The sequence below is a fragment of the Dasypus novemcinctus genome, chromosome 10 (assembly GCF_030445035.2).
Source record: "Dasypus novemcinctus isolate mDasNov1 chromosome 10, mDasNov1.1.hap2, whole genome shotgun sequence".
NCBI lineage: Eukaryota > Metazoa > Chordata > Mammalia > Cingulata > Dasypodidae > Dasypus > Dasypus novemcinctus.
In genome coordinates, this window is record NC_080682.1 from 42435612 (window position 1) to 42456357 (window position 20746).

Consider the following 20746-nt stretch of genomic DNA (forward strand, 5'->3'; position numbering starts at 1 on the left):
TGAGCATCAGTTTCCCATACATATAAACAGAAATATCAATATCTTCCTTAGAAGATTGTGTGAAAATCAGATGACATATTACCCTTAGCAGGGTAACTGTTACATGGAAAGTGTTCATTATTGATTAGTTCTCTTTGCATTCACATTGCCTCTATCTCCTAACAAACTTTTCAGAGAATTTCAACTTCACTGTAGGATATTTAATCGATGATATCAAAGATTCATGGAAAAACTTTATAATTATAATGACTTCTGCATCATTTGCCCCTTGTGAAAACCTAAGCATTTCTAATTTCTGTATTTAGCCAAATTCCTTACAAACATAAGAGAAAATAAGACAGGCTACATATATGAGTTCAGATCATTTGTGCTAGAAACCTTGGCTGATCACACATGAACTCTGCTTTCAGCTACAGAACATGACAATACGCAATGAGTTTACTCTTTGCCAGGCACATTCTAAGCACAATGCACGCATTGTCACTAATAACCCCACAGCAGTCCAATAAATTAGGTACTGTAATCACCCCTTTGTACATATGGGAAAAAGTGGTCTAAAGAGGCTGAGAAACTGCCAGAGGTCACATACATAGGTAATAAAAATAACATCATTAGGAGTAAGGATTGTCGTAACCTAAAGCTCTTACTCTTAGGAATGACTCAGATTTTTAATATTAACAGTTTGTCTAGCCTGCACCTGTCTACCCTCAGGGCATCAATAGAATAGTAGTTTTGCATTGTTCTAGGTTTTTTCACTTGCCTAGTCCTCTCTACAACTCTTTGAGATAGGTATTATTAAGGTTGCTTTATAGGTTCTGAACATTCTATGCCTTATTTTCTAACCCCAAGATTACTTCCAAACCACCAGCCATAGAGAAGCTGTTAATCCAGTCCAGCTGGTCTCACACCCACCTGCGGCGGCTTGCTTGGTCGGTAGAGGTGGGGTCTGGCTGCGGACGAGGGGTCGGTCCAGCTTAGGACGAGGGGTCGGTCCCACTTGGGACGAGGGGTCGGTCCCACTTGGGACGAGCGGTCGGTCCGGCAGCAGACGAGGGGTCGGTCTCACAGGGGTTGCGCGGTTCGGCTGATGGGGTCGCCCGGCGAAGCCGGCGACGAAGGGGTCGCCCGGAGAAGCAGGCAACGAATTGGGGACAAGGGAGGCCAGGCCCTTGTCGGGGGCTCTCAGGACTGGAGGGCGCATGGCAGAAGAACTACCGCGGAGACAAGGTAAACACGCAAGTCCACTTTATTGAGGGAGAGGCAACAGTTTTATAGGGGCTGGGGAAGGCTGATTGGTCGAAGCCACGCCCTGTTCTGATTGGTTGCCAGAGAAAGGTCAGTGGGCAGTACTGGACGGGGGAGGGGTGGTGACTAGGGATTGGCTGTTGCTGTTGCTGGGGGAAGTGGCAGGGCTTAGTGATTGGTGGCTGCTGTTGCTGGGGTAGAGGGCAGACTTGAGTTTCCCACCCACGCCTGGCTGTTGCTGCTGTCGGGGGAGGGGAAAAGGGCAGACTGGAATTTTCCGCCCTGCGCCTGCGCAGGGAGAAAGAAGAAGAAGGGTGCCACCCCACAGGCATCGTGTGGCGCCATCCAGGAGAAGGGGTGGCCGCGGAAGCATGGCTGCCGAGAAGGGGAGACCTGAGGGCACTCTGCGCCCATGCCGAGCTCCCTTCAGGGGTGGCGGTGAGTCCGACCAGCCACCCTATTATGGGGGCAGCGGCTTGGAATTAGGCCTACCACAGCAGCTCCCCCACCAGGCCAGCAAACCACACTTCAGCCCGAGGGGTGACCGCAAAATGTTACCTTGTTTGAAAGCTATTGTCTCAATATCTGTACATCAGTTTCAGTAAATATAGTATGAATATGTAAAAAGATTATTGCTGTGGAAGGGAAAAGGTTTTATGTTGGATACGTGGGAGTACTGTGTATTGTATATATGAATTACTGTGATCTAAAACTCTTGTGAAGTTAAGCTTAATAATTAGAAAAAAGAAAAAGATAGGACATAGACACTGAGGAAAAGACTGAAGTAGTTGCCTTGCCAAGTTGCATACAGGACAACACTTATTGCAGTGATGAAAGGCATAACATCAAAAACAAAGCTTTTGCATTTTTTATTTTTTGATTCCCCAATTTATTTTTACCTTAATTTTTCTAAATTAATATGTATTCTATATCTGAACTTTAAACTCATCACTATATTCCATTTTACTATTAATGGAACTTAACAATATATTGGGCTTCACTTTTCAGGAAGTTTTGGATCACAGAGAGGTTCAACAATAGCAGCAGAGGAATACTGATGTGGGATGTTATTGACAGGGGACACATGGTTGGGAGGGAGCTCTCTAGGGCATATATCCAGGGTACATAAAAATGTTTGGATAGTTTCATAGTGGTTACAATTAAAAACAACAACTGAGTGAGTGCTGAATTACTAGCCAGGGGAGCTCTATCACAGTCCCTAAATGAACAGCAACAAATCCCCAAGTGCAACAGCAAAGATCAAAAAAGAATGAAGGTCCAACAATGAGCCCTTGATACTAATGGCTGTGCTTATGAGCCTGTGCACCTGAAATAAGAACAAGGCCTAGAGCTGTAGGGTGCCTAAGAATTACCTCCGGAGAGCCTCCATGTTGTTCAAATGTGGCCAGTCTCAAAGCCAAACTCAGCATGTAAATGTGTTGCCTTCTCCCCAGCGTCAGACATGACTCCCGGGGATGAGCCTCTCTGGTGCCGAGGGATTACTACCAAATATCAGCTGATGATGTAACTAGAAAATGACCTTGAATAAAAGGGTCAACTCGGACCTGCAGAATATCTCAATCTACATATAATACCAGGAGTTAAAAATGCTTTTTGACCAGAATCAAAGGGGGAAATGGAAAGGACAAATGAGTTTATATGTCTATGAGTCTCCAAAAAGAGCTGGGAGGTTATCAGAGGGGTTGCCCTTATGCACACCTCAGCAAAGTCCCAGAGACAGATAAAGTAGATACAACCCTGGGTATTGGCTCTTCTGAGGGCTACAGAGACCCACAGGTTCTATGGTTGTGGCAGATGGAGTTCAGTGCCATGTCATTTGGCCCTACTTTGGAGTTTGTGTTTCTGTGTGATGGAGCTGGACTCAGATGTGATCTTTGTCTGCAAGCCTCTCCTGTTACTTTTACCAGAACTGTAGTTGGTGCTGCGGTTTAGTATATACCCAGGGGACCTGAATCTCTGGACTGACCATGTGATAGCCAGGCCCTGAGCCTCAACAGACTTCAGCTCTCTGATTTATTGCACTTACCCCACTCAGCTAACATGGAAGTGAAGGTCAACCACCACACCAGGGAGCCAAGAGTGCCTACAACTGAAAGCAGGAGAATTGCATCCAGCATCCATTAGAATCTAAACCCTTTTGATATAGATGTGGAGTGGACACAACCATTCCAAGGTCCACAGAATGGAGGAATAGAGTATGGATTAGAGTAGACTTACTGATATTCTATTCATGTACTATTGTGATTAGTAATAGAAGAAAATGTGGCATTGGTGTGGAGAAAGTGGCCATGGTGGCTGCTGAGGGTAGGGAATGGGAGGAAGAGATGAGATGTGGGGGCATTTTGAGGACTTGGAGTTGTCCTGGGTGGTGTTGCAGGGACAGTTACCAGACATTTTATGTCCTCCCATGGCTCACTGGGTGAAATGTGGTAGAGTGTGGGCTATGATGTGGACCATTGACCATGAGGTGCAGGGGTGCTCAGAGATGTATTCACCAAATGCAATGAATGTCTCATGATGATGGAGGAGATTGTTGTTATGGGGGGAGGAGTGGGGTGAGGGGGATGGGGGGTATATTGGGACCTCATATTTTTTAATGTAATATTAAAAAAATAAAGACAAAAAACATATATATAAATAAAATAAAATTATTATTCATGCAGGAAAAAAAAAAGAAATTTTTTTAAAGGATGTCCAAATTAGGCTTAGATAGGGTCACCAAGATACATTTCAAAGGTAGAATAAGAAGTCAGGAGATGTTCTTTTCTCCAACTTCTCTTTCCTTTTCAGCTACTGCACATCAGATCTGCCTGAGGAAAAAGCTGAACCTGCCCTTGATGGAAGAACCAAAGCTCTTAAGCAATTCAGAGTTGGCTGAGTCAGCACTTCCTCTCCCATCACACCGAGTTTATAAGTCACGTCACAGTAACAATGACTGTTGAGGGACAATGACATAATGATTAGAGCTCAGAACTGGAATCTGCACATACAGGCAAGTGCTACTAATTATTGGGTTTTAATTGTGGCCAAATTTCTTTATATATAAAATGAGAATAATAATATATTCCTCCAGGGGATTATATGAGATTCAGATGATATATTATACTTAAAATTGACTGATATATAAAGGGGTTCATTATTTGTCAGTTCTCATGGTATTCACATTTCCTTTATCTCCTAACTTTTTCAGGGAATCCAACTTCACTGTCAGAATTTTTAGTGGAAAGATCAAACATGCATAAAAAATTTTGGAATAATAGGGACTCATGAATCTGTATTAAATACTTCAAATCTTGGGCTTTCTTTTCTGCTTATTTCTATATTTTCCCATAATCCAACCAACCCTTAGAGAAATAAAGGCCAGCTACACAAATGAATTGAAAAATTACTGACTGAACCTGGGTATGGTCACATCATGACCTCTTATGACCCATACAGAAGAAGGCAATAGACAACAAAGTGTTTACACTATGCCAGGCAACATTCTAAGTGCTACATGCATTATCTCATATAATTCCACCACGGTCTTGTGAGATATCTTCTTCCTAATCCCCTTTGTTCAGATGGGAGATATAAGGCAAAAAGAAGCCAAGAAACTTTGCAGGGTCACATAGTAAGGAAAAGAGCCAGCCCTCGGAAGTGCTATATATTGTACTCCAAAGCACTTCCTCTTATGCAAATCACAATTTTAATACTAAGTAACAGGTTCTCTAGCCTGTATGTGTCTATCGTCAGAGGATCAACAATAGTATAGCATGGGTCACTGACCTAGATGTTTCTCATTTTATCCTGCTCAATCCTCCCTATCAGGTATTATTAGGGTTGTTTAATTAATATATATTCTGATAAGCTCGTGCACCCATTTCCACATGACTAGAACATTCTGTACCCTACATCCCAAATTCTAAGATCACTTCCCAGTCACAGGCATAAGATGCTGCTAACCTTCCTTGACCTGTTCTCTGCCCACTCTTTTTTTTTTTTTTTTGGCAAAGGTTTATTTTATTTATTTATTTCTCCCTACTCCCTCATTGTTTGCATTTGCTGTGTCTGCTCAATGTGTGCTGGTCTTCTTTTTCAGGAGGCACCAGAACCAAATTCAGACCTCCGATGTGGGAGATAAACATCTAATCGCCTGAGGCACCTTGGCTCCCTTCTGCCCACTCTTTTTTTTTTTCCAAATGTTACATTCAAAAAACATAAGAGGTCCCCATATTTCCTCTACCCCCCTCATCCCACTCCTCCCACATCAACAACCTTTCATCATCATGGGACATTCATTGCATTTGGTGAATACATTTTGGAGCACTGCTGCACCACATGGATAATGGTTTACATTGTACTTTACACTCTCCTCCAGTCCACCCAGTGGCCCATGGCAGGACATACAATGTCCAGCATCTGTCCCTGCTGTACCACCCAGGACAACTAAAAGTCCTGAAAATGCCCCCACATCATATCTCTTCTTCCCTCTTCCTACCCTCAGCAGCTACCGTGGCCACTTTCTCCACATCAATACTACAATTTCTTCCACAGCCCCAAGAGACAGCAGGAGGAACTGGCCGGGCTGCCATCTTGGCTAAAGCTGCTAATTCTAACCCTCTGGGACCTAAAAGTTCAGGGTATCTTTCACTTCCTTTTGTCATGGCAGTATTTTGTTTAAATATTTACCTGTAGTGATACATGAAAATTATAATTAGGACAGACTCTGGGGATTCCTGAGCTTCGAACACCACATAAACATAACCAGCCACATTTACAGATGCTTGTTGTTTCCAAATTGCCAATCCATTTGCAGCCAGACTCTGGGGGATCAAAGGCATATCACCAGTCTTAGTACAAGATTTCTAAAAAAAATACTTCAATGAGCTGACATCAGATCTTGCTACTCTAGGGCAACTTACATTTGTTGCTGAGTTCATGGTACTTGTAATCCCTAATTATTCTGCTTTAACATAGTTTGTTGTGTTTAGTTTAAATCAGGTTAGAGCAAATACCAAAAGACTTTCATAATATACTTTATCTGGTCACCCAGTGTAGCAGTTTGACATGGTTATGAATTCCAAAAATAGATATTGGATTATGTTTGTAATCTGGTCCCTTCCTGAGCATGATTGAGTTATGATTGGGGCTTTGATTGGGCCTCGTCATTAGGGCACTGAGTCCCCATGCCTTGGTGAGTGGGAACTCACAGATAAAATGTTTGGCAAAGGACAGAGTTGAGGATTCTTAATGTTGGAGTTTTGATGTTGGTGTTTGATGCTGAAGTCTTAAACTGGTACCCCAGGAAGTAAGCACACAGAGGAAAGAGAAGCAAGCCCCAGGAAGAAAGGAACCTTGAGCCCAGAGAGAAGCAAAATCCTGGAAAGGAGGAACCCAGGAAGCCGGAACCCTCAAGACATCAGCCGCCGTCTTGCTTCAACATGTGAAAATAGACTTTGGTGAAGGAAGTAACTTATGCTTTATGGCCTGGTATTTGTAAGTTCCTACCCCAAATAAATACCCTGTATAAAAACCAACCAATTTCTGGTATTTTGCATCAGCACCCCTTTGGCTTACTAATGCACCAAGAAAGCGAGACTGGCAAATGTGCAACAGGGAGGCTTGGGAAGAGATGTCCTTCAATGGTTAGGTTTCATCCCATCAAGTTCTTTTGAAACCTGAAGATTTAGAAGTTCTGAATAAAGAAATTTTTACCTTATCTGGAATGCTTGTGACCCACAGTCACAGGCTGGTGTAAGCCTATAGAGTAAAGATAAACACACTCCACAAACCGAGATTTACTTAGGAAGTCTCCGTTAGCATCATTTTCAAGTCACTAATTGGGGGAAAGGAACACTAATCTCAAGGTGAAAATGGTTGAACTTGCAAAGCAATAGGTTGTGATGGGACAATGATTCCTGGCAACAAAATATTCTCTACAAATAAGATGACTTTTCATAGAATGAACTTGTTACGTCTTCCCCAAATGCATTCAGACAGGTAGGTACTACTTTTATAGTATTTTTCTTTCAGTGACACAATGAATTTGTTACTTCTTCCCCAAAAATATACAGAGAGGTAAGTACTACTTTATTAGTATTTTTCTTTCAAAGTGACATTAGGGTACAATGTACAGGTAAGTTACATTTAAACATGTGTCTATCACTGATTTTTATGAATAATGACCACCATACACAGTCTATTCAGGATAGCAGTCACTTGAGATATTATTGACCTTGACCTGAAAAAAGTAAAATATTAAATTATTCTACTAATTATAAAAGCAAAGTATTCTCTTTATGGAAAATTGGATAAAAAATTGATAAAAGAAGAAAAAAAATTGTCCTTAATCCCATAAATAAAATAAGCACTACTAGTCTTTAGTATATAGTTCTTTGGGTAATTTTCTATATACATATGTCTTTTTAGACACGTGGCATCATAACATACAGCCATATTATAACTTGCATTTTCTACTCAGAATTATATTGAAAGCAGCTTTCTACATCATTAATCTTCTTACAAATGTCTTTAACAGCTACCTGACCTTTCATAACTATACATCCTAATTCATTTATCTGTACCCCCTTATACAGACATTTGGGTTGCCTTCCCTTTTTCACTGTTTTTTTTTAAATTATGAAATTTGTATTTTTATTGAATTGTATTTATCTGATGACTTATGAAATACAAGATTTTTGAGATGGCTAGTTTTTTTCTTGAGATTTAGCTTTTCATTAATTTTTCACTTTTTTAAAAGCTGTGAATAAAGTTATTTCTTTATTTTTAAAACAATTTCTATAAAAATGGTTGTGAATCACAGCTGTTACAATTATTTTTCCTCTGTGTTCCATGACTTCATGTAGTTGAAGCCATCATTTTTGTCCATTTATACCATATTGATTTTTGCTTAACATGTTCTTCTAAATTGAGAAATCAAATACATATTTACCTCATTATCTTTTTTGTTTTTGAGTAGATTTATGATTTATTTTAACATTTTAATATATATCATTCTTTTTACGTTTTTTTTTTCTTCTGAGGATTGGCATGAAAAGATTTACCTTTGTTTGGAAAAAATTCCTATCATTAACTTTAAATCTTTTGTTACTCCCATTGAATAATTCCTAATATCAAAATAATTTTAAATTAAGATCTTTTAGTAAATTGACTATACTCACTTCTTAATGAACTTATCAATGTTCATCGCTTTTATTAGTATTTTTAAATCCAATATGCTTTTGAATTTATTTATCCTTTAGTAATTTTTTGTCTGTTACACTGATCTGTGGTTCAAACTCTTTTCCTAATAAAATTAGCTGTTTCTTGAGTTGAACACTTAATTCATTTATTTTCCCTCTCAGTTCATTTATTTTCTCTCTTAATGTTATAAAAACAAATATTTCAAGGATAAAAATTTTGATATGTGGTTTTCTTTTGTTCTTTTGCCAATAATTTGAAAGAGTGTGGAAAAAACTATATTTTTAGCAAATTCTGAATAAGCAATAAAGTAATAATGATATTCTCCACTTTCTCTATGCCTGTTGTTATTTTCATTATTTTTATGTTTTAATAAAATTTAGGCTCAGTAGAACTAAAGTCCTTACATGCATCATGGGGCCACAAGTCAGTGAAAAGAGAATACTAAAATATTGTCTGTTCTAAATATGTGTGTCCATAAATTGTGGTTCTTTTGTTTCCTTGCCCAAGATACATCGATTCTCTAAACAGATCAAGAGAATGTTTTCATAAGTCCCTTAGACTGAGTTTGATTTCCAAAAGTTCCTTAAAATCAAAATATACAGAAATTCCCCCAAATAAGAGAATTCGAGAGTTTTGAATAAATTTGGGGAATATTTCATTGCATCATTCTGCCTGCTTTTATCTATACATGATAAACTTCTTCCAATTTATTCGACAAAGAATCTAAGATATTTTTACACAACTTTGTTTTTATGTAGTAAAAGTTCCCAAATCTAACCACTGGGGTGAATCTTACTGCAGCCTCAAAAAAGTTCACTCAGATCTTTGATTCTGAAATGTAACTACATAATCCTTCATTTCAAACTGAACTAAATTGATGTTTTACATTCAACTTGTAACAAGTTTAAAATATCATAGAAAACAAACTTCAATTTAGCCTCATCAGCATGAGTGACTACAGAAGAAACACAGGAGAATAGGCTCTCATGAATTCTATTCCTCAATGCAGTTGTTTTTTATATCTGTTTTCCATGGAAGATTATGTAATGGCAGTAATAGGGAAAGAATTCACCATGTATGGTTGCAAGGAAGGTACCTGGCATAACAAAAGTAGTAGAACCTTTTGCGTGTATGTGCCTGCACATGTGTGTGTCTAGTTATGTTTGTGTATATCATTAGAAGAGGGCTATGTGCTCAATATGTCACTAAAAATATGGGCCAACCTTTTTCTTAACAAATTAGTTTTACTGATACATATTAATAAAGTGTAAATCCATCAAAAGTGTACAATCAGTGGTATTTGGTATAATCACACAGTTGAGCATTCATCACGTAAATCATCTTAGAGCATTTTCATTATTCCTATATAATAATAATGATATTAATAATAAGCAAACAAAAAAGCTCACCACCCCTCAATCTCTCTATGCTTCCCCTGCTATCCATAGCTGCTATTCTGTTTCTATCTCTCTAGTTTATTGTATTTATATTTTGTAAAATGTGTCATATATGCAATATTACCTATGTTCATATTTTACATGAGATTTCACTATTTTATACAGACCCATGTTATATTTTTTAGCTTTCTTTCTAATAATATGCATAACCATTAACTCTGGAATTCATCTGCTCATATTTTCCATCAATCCTACAGGAAACAACGTGACATATATTACTTTTTGATCAAAATTTCTCTGTCACCATTACAAACCCTACACTAATTGTAGGTACATGTGTTATCTAACTGTCAAACTGGATTCATGGAGCAAGGAAACAACGTGACAGAATTCATCCTGCTTGGCCTGACACAGAACTCAGATGTGCAGAAACTCTTGTTCGTCGTGTTTGCACTCATCTACTTTCTTACCCTGGCAGGCAACCTCCTCATTGTAGCGATCATTGCCACCAGCCCAGCCCTGGGCACCCCCATGTATTTTTTTCTGTCTTTTTTATCCTTTCTAGATGGCTGTTCTTCTTCTACTATGGCTCCCAAAATGATATTTGACTTACTTGCTGAGAAGAAAACTATCTCCTTTGGTGGGTGCATGACTCAGCTCTTTGCAGAGCATTTTTTTGTGGGAGTTGAGATAATCCTGCTCACGGTGATGGCCTTTGACCACTACGTGGCCATCTGCAGGCCCCTGCACTACATGGTCACAATGAATCAGCGGGTGTGTGGCCTCCTGGTGTTCGTGTCCTGGGCTGGGGGATTTCTTCATGCTCTGATCCAAATCCTTTTTGTGCTCTGGTTGCCCTTCTGTGGCCCTAATGTCATTGACCATTTCATCTGTGATCTTTACCCTCTGCTGAAGCTCTCCTGCACCGACACTCACATCTTTGGCCTCTTTATTGCTGCCAATAGTGGGTTTATGTGTCTGCTCATTTTTTCTATTCTAATCACCTCCTATGTCCTCATCTTTTGCTCCCTCAAAACTCACAGCTCTGAAGGACGGCGGAAGGCTCTCTCTACCTGTGCCTCCCATGTTACTGTGGTTATCTTATTCTTTGTGCCCTGTATTTTTGAGTATCTTTGTCCCATGATCACTTTCCCCATTGATAAAGAAGTAACCATATTTTATACCATAGTAACACCCATGTTAAACCCTTTAATTTATACGCTCAGAAATGCAGATGTGAAAAATGCAATGAGGAAGTTCTGGAGCCAAAGAGTGATCTTAGGTTAAAATTCACATAAACTGACAAGATTTTAAAAATCTATTCATATTTTACGAACAAGTATGGTGAATGCAAAGAATAATGATCATTCATTCAGCATATGTTGGCTTTAGTATGCATTGTTCCCCTTGCAATCTGGAATCTTGAATGTTTCCTCTTTCAAAAAATAACAATATTTGATTAAATGATGACTAAAATCTCTTCCATTTAGGGATTTATTGACATTACAAATTATTAATTAATTGGAAACTACTAGTCCACATTTTAAAATGTCTCGCTGTTTGAAAAGTCCATGACTATGTATTTGTGGAACGATTCTCAGCAATACTTCAGGTGTACACTATATAACCAATAGAGAATAGTTAAAAGCATTTAAACAAAAGGTATGGTAGCTAAGTAGTTTGTCAAAAATGCATACCCAACTGCAAGTGTCAGGATAGACTTATTAAACACATTCCATACATACCTTTTAAATCACTCAACTGGAGGGTAAAGAGGGATTGGAATTCTGTCTCTGAAATTCTTTAAATTAATCATTATTGAAAATGTCACTCCCTCTTAGGGTATATAGGTATACATAACCAAACCATACCCAAAACAACCTCAGCACGTAGATGAATAATATTCTCAAAGGGAACCTATGTCCTTTGAACATAATAAGACTTAAACCCAGCCAAAGATAAGTAAGCTATTATCATCAGAACTTAAGTTGGCTGTCAGATTTGACGCATCCCAGTCTAATTCAAAAGGCTGGCCAGAAACAAACATTTTTATTGTTGAAACATATGCTTAACATATATTTGCCATTTTAACAATTTTTAATCATACCATTCAGTGACATTAATTACAATGCAATGTTACTGTCACCACCATCCATTACCAAAAGTTTTTCAAAGCCTAAAACAGAAACCCTGTGCCCATTAAACAATAATTCCACATTTCCCATCCCCCCAGCCCCTGGAAACCTCTAATCTACTTTTTGTCTCAACGATTTCTCTTGTTCTAGGTATTTCATGTAACTAGAATTATAGAATATTTGACCTTTCATGTCTGCCTTACTTCACTTAGCATAATGTTTTCAATATACATCTCTGTTGTTGCATATATCTGAACTTCATTCTTTTTATGTTGAATAATACCCCATTGTATATATTTACCACATTTTGTTTATCTCTTGATCTATTGATGGGCACTTGGGTGATTTCCACCTGATGCCTATTGTGAATAATGTTGCTATGAACATTGGTGCACACATATCTGAGTCCCTACTTTCCATATTTTTGTATATATCTAAGAATGAAATTTCCAGGTCATGTGGTAATTCTGTGTTTAACTTTCTGAGCAACCACCAAGCTGTTTTCCACAGTGGCTTCAACATTGAAAATTCCTACCTGCATTGCCCAGGGATTCCAATTTTTCCACATATTCAATTATTTTCCTTTTTCTAATAATCATCATTCTAGTTGGTGTGAAAAGGAATCTCATTGTGGTTTTGATTTGCAGTTCACTACTGGCTAATGACAGTGAGCATTATTTTATGTGTTTATTGGACATCTATATACCTTTTTGAAGAATTGTCTGTTCAAGCTCATAGTCCACTTTTTTTTTAAGATTTTTATTTATTTCTCCCTCATCCCTGCCCCATTGTCTGCTCTCTGTGTCCATTCTCTGTGTGTTTTTCTGTGTCTGCTTGCATTCTTGTCAGCAGCACCGTGAGTCTATGTCTCTTTTTGTTGCATCATCTTGCTGCATCATCTCTCCCTATGTGTGGTGCCACTCCTGGGCAGGCTGAGGTCTTTTCACACAGGGCGGCTCTCCTTGAGGGGTGCACTCCTTGTACTTGGGGCTCCCCTGTGCAGGGGACACTCCTGCGTGGCACAGCACTCCTTGCATGCATCAGCACTGCACACAGGCCAGCTCACCGCATGGGCCAGGAGGCCCTGGATTTGAACCCTGGACTTCCTATGTGGTAGGTGGACACTATCAGTTGAGCCAAATCCACTTCCCCATTTTCCACTTTTTAATTGAGTTATTTTTTTCTTTTTGAGTTGTAGCAGTTCTTTATATAGCTTTATCATAATCAGCTATATGATTAATAAATGGAAAGATGTCCTGTGTTAATAGATTGGAAGGGTATCAGTTATATAAATCATTATCACATGCATAATTTTCAAATACGTTCTGCCTTACACAGGTTAACTTTTCACTCTCTTGATAATGTCCCATGATGTACAAAAGTTTTTAATATGGATGGTGTCCAATGATCTATTTTTTCTTTTTTACTCATAATAAAGATCATACATAAGAATTCATTGCTAAATAAAAGATCCTGAAGATTTTCCCCAATATTTTCTCCTAAAACCATAGAGTTTCATAGATTTAGCTTTATATTTAGATCACTGATCCATTCTGAGTTAATTTTTATATATGATATGTGGTGGGGTTCAAATTTCATTCTTTCGCATGTGAATAATCAGATGTCTACATACCCTTTTTTTGAAGAAGAAGAAGAAATTATTCTTAACCCCATTGAATGAACTTTGCATTTTTGTCAAAAATTTCTTGGCCTTAAATGTCAGAGATTTCCTCTGATTCTTGATTCTATTCCATTGGTCTATACGTCCGCCTTATACTGCTATGATACTGTTTTGATTATTGTCGCTTCATAGTAAGTTTGAATGCCAGAGTGGGATTCCTTCTACTTTGTTCTTCTTTTTCAACATTGCTTGGGCTATTTGGAACCTCTTATAAATCCACATGTATGTGAGGATCTTATTTTCCATTTCTGCAAAAGAAGGCTTCTGGAATTTTGATTGGTATGCACTGAATTTGTAGATCACTGTGAGTAGTATTGACATCTTCACAATATTAGTCTTCCAATCTATGAACATGGTGCATCTATCCATTTATTAAGATTTTCATAAATTTCTTTTGCCATTGTTTTGTAGATTTCTGTTTACAACTCCTTCTCTCTCTTGGCTAAGTTTATTCCTAGATGTTTTATTATTTTAGATGATATTGTAAATAGAATTACTTTATTTTATTTATGTTTATCACTTTTGGATAGAAACACAACAGATTTTTGAATGTTGATCTAATAATCTACAAGTTTGCAGAATTCATTTATTAGGTCTAGTAGCCTCTTGTTTTTTTAATGAAATTTTATATGTATTAGTTCATGGAGAGTCCATGGATACAGGGGGACTTTATAGGTCCATACTCATCTCCAGAGCAAGATATATGCTCAGAAAGACCCCAAGGAAAACCCCAAACTTCCACCTTGGACTGATTTTTAGTCTCATTGCAAGGCTGGATGAACATTGAAGGAGACACCTAGATCAGAACCAATATACAAAGACTCAGTGGTGTGTTTTCCTGTACTTTTGTTGTTATTGTTAGCTCCTAGCATTCAACACTAGCTGAATGCAAACTATAGGAACAAGAGGGACATCGAAGAATACAAAGTTTGCATAAATAGTTGGAAAAATCTCTGAAAAAATAAACTATTACAATTTTAATCAATAAGGAAAAAAAGAACAACAAGAAATCCTAGGAAAGGGGGATGTGATGGTTAGGATATTGTGTCAATTTGGCCAGGTAATTGTGCCCAGTTGTTTAGTCAAGCAAGCACTGGGCTAACTTTATTTTTTTTACCATTTTTTGTCTTTATTTTTTTTCATGTTACATTCAAAAATATGAGGTCCCCATATACCCCCCACCTCCCTCACCTCACTCCTCCCCCATTTCAACAACCTCCTCCATCACCATGAGATATTCATTGCATTTGGTGAATACATCTCTGAGCACCCCTGCACCTCATGGTCAATGGTCCACACAATAGCACACCCTCTCCCACAGTCCACACAGTGGGCCATGGGAAGACATACAATGTCCGGTAACTGTCCCTGCAGCACCACCCAGGACAACTCTAACCCCCAAAAATGCCCCCACATCACATCTCTTCCTCCCACTCCCTACCCCCAGCAACCGCCATGTCCACTTTCTCCACACCAATGCCACATTTTCTTTGATTACTACTAATCACAATAGTTCATGAATAGAATATCAGTAAGTCCACCCTAATCCATACTCTCTTCCTCCATCCTGTGGAACTTAGACGTGTGTCCACTCCACATCTATATCAAGAGGGAGTTTTGATTCTACATGGATGCTGGAAACAATTCTCCTGCTTTCAGTTGTAGACACTCTAGGCTCCCTGGTGTGGTAGTTGACCTTCTTCACCTCCATGTTAGCTGAGTGGGGTAAGTCCAATAAACCAGAGTGTAGGAATTGCAAGTCTGTTGAGGCTCAAGGCCTGGCTATCACATGGTCAGTCCAGAGATTCAGGTCCCCTGGGTATACATTAAACCCCAGCACCAACTACAGTTCTGGTAAAATTAACAGGAGAGGCTTGTGAACAAAGAACACTTCTGAGTCCAGCTCCATCACACAGAAACACAAACTCCAAAGTAGGGCCAACTGACTGGCACTGAACTCCATCTGCCATGACCATAGAACCTGTGGGTCTCTGTAGTCCTCAGTAAAACCAATACCTGGGGTTGTATCTACTTTATCTGTCTCTGGGACTCTGCTGAGGTATGCATAAGAGCAACCCCTCTGATAACCTCCCAGCTCTTTTTGGAGACTCATAGCCATATAAACTCATTTGTCCTTTCCATTTCCCTCTTTTATTCAGGTCAAAAAGCATTTTAACCCCTGGTATTATATGTAGACTGAGATATTCTGCTGGTCCGAGTTGACCCTTTTATTCAAGGTCATTTTCTAGTTACATCATCAGCTGGTACTGGGTAGTAATCCCTCAGCACCAGGGAGGCTCATCTCAAGGAGTCATGTCCCATGCTGCGGGGAAGGCAACACAATTACATGCTGAGTTTGGCTTTGAGACTGGCAACATTTGAGCAACATGGAGGCTCTCAGGAGGTAACTCTTAGGCACCCTGCAGCTCTAGGCCTTGTTTTTATTTCAGCTGCACAGGCTTACAGGCATAGTCATTAGTATCAAGAGCTCATTGTTAGACCTTCCTTCTTTTTTTGTCTTTGCTGTTGCACTTGGGGGATTGTGCTGTTCCTTTATGGACTGTCATAGAGCTCCCCTGGCTAGGAACACAGAACTCCCTCAGTTGTTGTTTTTAACTGTAAGCACTATAAAATATCCGAACATTTTTATGTACCCTGGATATATGCCCTGGACAACTCCCTGCCAACCATGTGTCCCCTGTCAATAATATCCCACACCAGTATTCCTCCACTGCCATTGTTGAACTTCTCTGTAATCCAAAACTTCTTCAAAAATTAAACCCAATGTAATGCCAGGTTCCATTAATAGTAAAATGGAATATAGCAATGAGTTTAAAGGTTAGATAAAGAATACATATTAATTTTGAAAAATTAAGGTAAAAATTAATTGGGGTATCAAAAAATTTAAAAATGAAAAAGCTTCGTTTTTGATGATTTACCTTCCATCACTGCAATAAGTGCTGCCCTGTGTGCAAATTGGCAAGGCAACTTCTTCTGGAATTGTTGGGTCATAAGGCAAATCTATTGATAGGTTTTTGAGAAACACAGAAGAAATTGTAATCATACAAAAAAAGATAACAGATATGATGGTGATGAGCAGCACAATTCAAGAAATCAAAAATACACTCACAACAAATAACAGCAGATTCAAAGAGGCAGAGGAAAGAATTAGTGATGTGGAAGACAGTACATCTGAAATCAAACAGATAGTAGAACTGGTTGATAAAAAGATAGAAAAAATCCATCAGGGACTTAGGGACCTGAATGACAGTGCAAAATGCACAAACATACGCATTATAGGCATCCCAGAAGAAGAGAAGGGAAAGGGAACAGAAGGAGTGTTGGAGGAAATAATGGTTGAAAACTTCCCAAACGTATTGAGGGAGATGGATTTACATATCCAGGAAGAACAATGGACCCCAAATAGCACAAATCCCAACAGGCCTACCCCAAGACATATACTTGTCAAATTATCCAATGCTCAAGACCAAGAGAAAATTCTAAAAGCAGCAAGAGAAAAGAGCACATACAAGAGAGGCTCCATAAGATTAAGTGCTGGTTTCTCATCTGAAACCACAGAAGCAAGAAGGAAGTGGTATGATATAGTCAAGGTACTAAAAGAAAAAAATTTCCCACCAAGAATACTCTATCCAGCAAAGTTAGCATTCAAAAATGATGGAGAGTTCAAAATATCCACAGATAAACAGAAACTAAGAGAATATGCCAATAAGAATCCTGCCCTTCAAGAAATACTAAAGGGAGTTCTACAGGAAGAAAGCAAAAAACAAGAGAAACAGAGTTGGAGAAGAATGTAAGAGCAACTAAAAGGCAAAAACACACCAAAAAAAATCAAACATTATATGACAAAAACGAATCCAAAGAAAATATGGCTAATAAAAATAATTCCTTGAAAGTGAAGGACATTTTCGGTGAAATAACACTGAATGTCAATGGATTAAACGCCCTGTTAAGAGACTCAGACTGGAAGATTGGATAAGGAAATATGAACCATCTATATGCTGTCTACAAGAAATGCATCTTAGACCCAGAGATTCAAGGAGGTTGAAAGTGAATGGCTGGAAAACAATCTTACAAGCAAACAATAACCAAAAAGGTCAGGAGTAGCTATATTAATATAGAACAAAAAGACTTTAAGTGCAAAACAATTTTGAGAGACAAAGATGGACACTACATATTAGCGAAAGGGATAATCTTTCAAGAAGAAAGAACAATCATAAACATTTATGCCCCTAACAAGGGTGCCTCCACATACATGAGCAAACACTGGAAAAACTAAGTGAAGAAATAGATGCCTCTACAATTATAGTGGGGGACTTTAATACACCACTAGTCAACTTTTGGACAAACACCTCAAAAGAGAATCAATAAAGAAACAAAGATTTTGAAGAACATATTAGAGGAGCTGGACCCAATAGACATAAACAAAACATTACACCCAAATATAGCAATATATACATTCTTCTCAAGTGCACATGGATCATTCTCCAAGATAGACCACATGGTAGGCCACAGAAAAAATCTCAATGAATTCAGAAAAATTGAAATCATACAAAATAATTTCTCTGACCATAGTGGAATGAAGCTGGAAATCTGCAAGGGCCAGAGACGCAAATTTGGCACCAAGATTTGGAAGTTAAACAACACACTCTTAGAAAAACAGTGGGTCAAGGGGGAAATCTCAAAAGAGATTCATAACTACCTTGAAACTAATGAAAATGATAACACAACATATCCATACTTACAGGATGCAGCAAAAGCAGTACTGAGAGGGAAATTTACAGCCATAAATTCATACATCAAAAAAGAAGAAAGAGTTAAAATTGAAGAACTAACTGCATACTTGGAGGTATTAGTAAAAAAAAAAAAAAAAATCAAACTAAACCCAAAGGAAGAAAAGAAAGAAATAACAAAGATCAGAGCAGAACTAAATGAAATAGAAAATAAGAAAGCACTTGAAAAAATAAAATCAAGAGCTGGTTCTTTGAGAAGATCAATAAAATTGACAAACCCTTAGCTAGACTAACAAAGAAAAGAAGAGAGAAGATGCAAATACCTGAAATAACAAATGAGAAAGGGGACATCACCACTAGTCCCACAGAAATAAAAACTATCATAAGAGGATATTTTCAAAAACTATATTCCAACAAGACAGACAACTTACAGGAAATGGACAAAATCCTAGAAACACATAAGCAGCCTACATTAAAGAAAGAAGAAATTTACAATCTCAACAAACCAATCACAAGTAAAGAGATAGAATCAGTTATTAAAAACCTCCCATCTAAGAAGAGCCCTGGGCCAGATGGCTTCAAGGGTGAATTCTACAAAACATTCCAGAAAGAACTAACACCAATCTTGCTTAAACCCTTCCAAAAAAATCGAAACAGAGGGAAGATTGCCTAATCACTCTATGATGCCAATATTACTTTAGTACCAAAGTCAAACAAAGACACCATAATAAGGAAAATTACAGACCAATCTCTCTAATGAACCTAGACATGAAAATCCTCAACAAAATACTTGCAACTGTATTCAGTAGTACATTAAATGAATTACACACCATGACCAAGTGGGATTGATTCCTGGTATACAAGGATGGTTCATCAAAAGAAAATCAATTAATGTAATACACCACATAAACAGATTGAAGGGAAAAAATCACATGATCATATCTACAGATGCTGAAAAAGCATTAGACAAAATACAGCACCCTTTCTTGATAAAATCACTGCAAAAGATCAGAATAGAAAGAAACTTTCTGAACATGATAAAGAGTATATATGAAAAACCCACAGCTAACAACATTTACAATGGTGAAATCCTAAAATCTTTCCCTCTAAGATCAAGAACAAGACAAGGATGCCCACTATCACCCCTTCTTTTTAATATAGTCTTAGAAGTACTAGCTCAAGCACTGAGGCAAGAACCAGACATAAAAGGCATCCAAACTGGAAACAAAGAAGTCAAAATTTCACTATTTGCAGATGACATGATCCTATACATAGAAAACCCTGAGAGGTCTACAACAAAGCTTCTAGAACTTATAAATGAGTTCAGTAAAGTTGCAGGTTACAAGATCAATGCGCAAAAATTGGTAGCAAATCTGTGTGCCCATAACGAGCAATCTAAGGAGGAAATCAAGAAACAAGTACCATTTACAATAGTAAATAAAAAATCAAATACCTATAAATTTATTTAGTTAAATAAATTTAACTAAAGCTGTAAAAGACTTATACACAGAAAACTACATAACACTGTTCAAGGAAATCAAAGAACACCTAAATAAATGGAAGAATATTCCCTGTTCATGGATAGGAAGACTAAATATTATTAAGATGTCTATCCTGCCAAAACCAATCTACAGATTTAATGTAATCCCAATAAAAATCAACACAGCATTCTTTAATGAACTAGAGAAACTAACTATGAAATTTATTTGAAAAGGAAAAGGCCCCAAATAGCCAAAGACATATTGAAAAAGAAAAATGCAATTGGAGGAATCACACCAGCTGACTTCAAAACATATTACAAAGCTACAGTAGTGAAAATGGCATGGTATTGGCACAAGGATAGACACACTGACCAATGGAGCCAAACTGAGAGTTCTGATATAGATCCTCATATATCCAGTCATGTGGTATTCAATAAGCCCAAGAACACTCTCAACTGGAAAAGAATAGCCTCTTCAACAAATGCTGCCTGGAGAACTGGATATCCATATGTAAAAGAAAGAAAGAGGATTACCAACTCATACCTTACAGAAAAATCAACTCAAGATGGATCAAAGACCCAAATATAAGAGCCAAGACCATAAAGACCTTGGAAAGCAAGGTAGGGAAGCATCTATAGGACCTTGTAATAGGAAATGGCTTCATGAACGTCACACCAAAAGCACGAGCAGCAAAAGGACAAATAGATAAATGGGACTGCCTCAGAATTAAAGCCTTCTGCACCTCAAAGGAGTTTGTCAAGAAAGTGAAAAGAAAGCCCACACAATGGGAGAAAATATTTGGTAACCATATATCTGATAGGAGACTTATATCTTGCATATATAAACAACT

The 20746-nt window shown here is 38.1% G+C and overlaps 1 protein-coding gene across 1 annotated transcript; it reads left to right on the forward strand.

Annotated features, from left to right (window-relative positions):
• Positions 1–10211: 10211 nt before the first annotated feature.
• Positions 10212–11135, forward strand: LOC101446061 (olfactory receptor 4C5-like). Its single transcript, XM_004457985.2, has one exon. It carries the CDS (start codon positions 10212–10214, stop codon positions 11133–11135), a length of 924 nt encoding a protein of 307 aa, XP_004458042.2.
• The last annotated feature ends 9611 nt before the right edge of the window (positions 11136–20746 follow it).

Bases quoted from the DNA above. Each gene is read 5' to 3' on its own strand.
- LOC101446061 (XM_004457985.2), top strand. From the start codon at position 10,212: ATGGAGCAAGGAAACAACGTGACAGAATTCATCCTGCTTGGCCTGACA.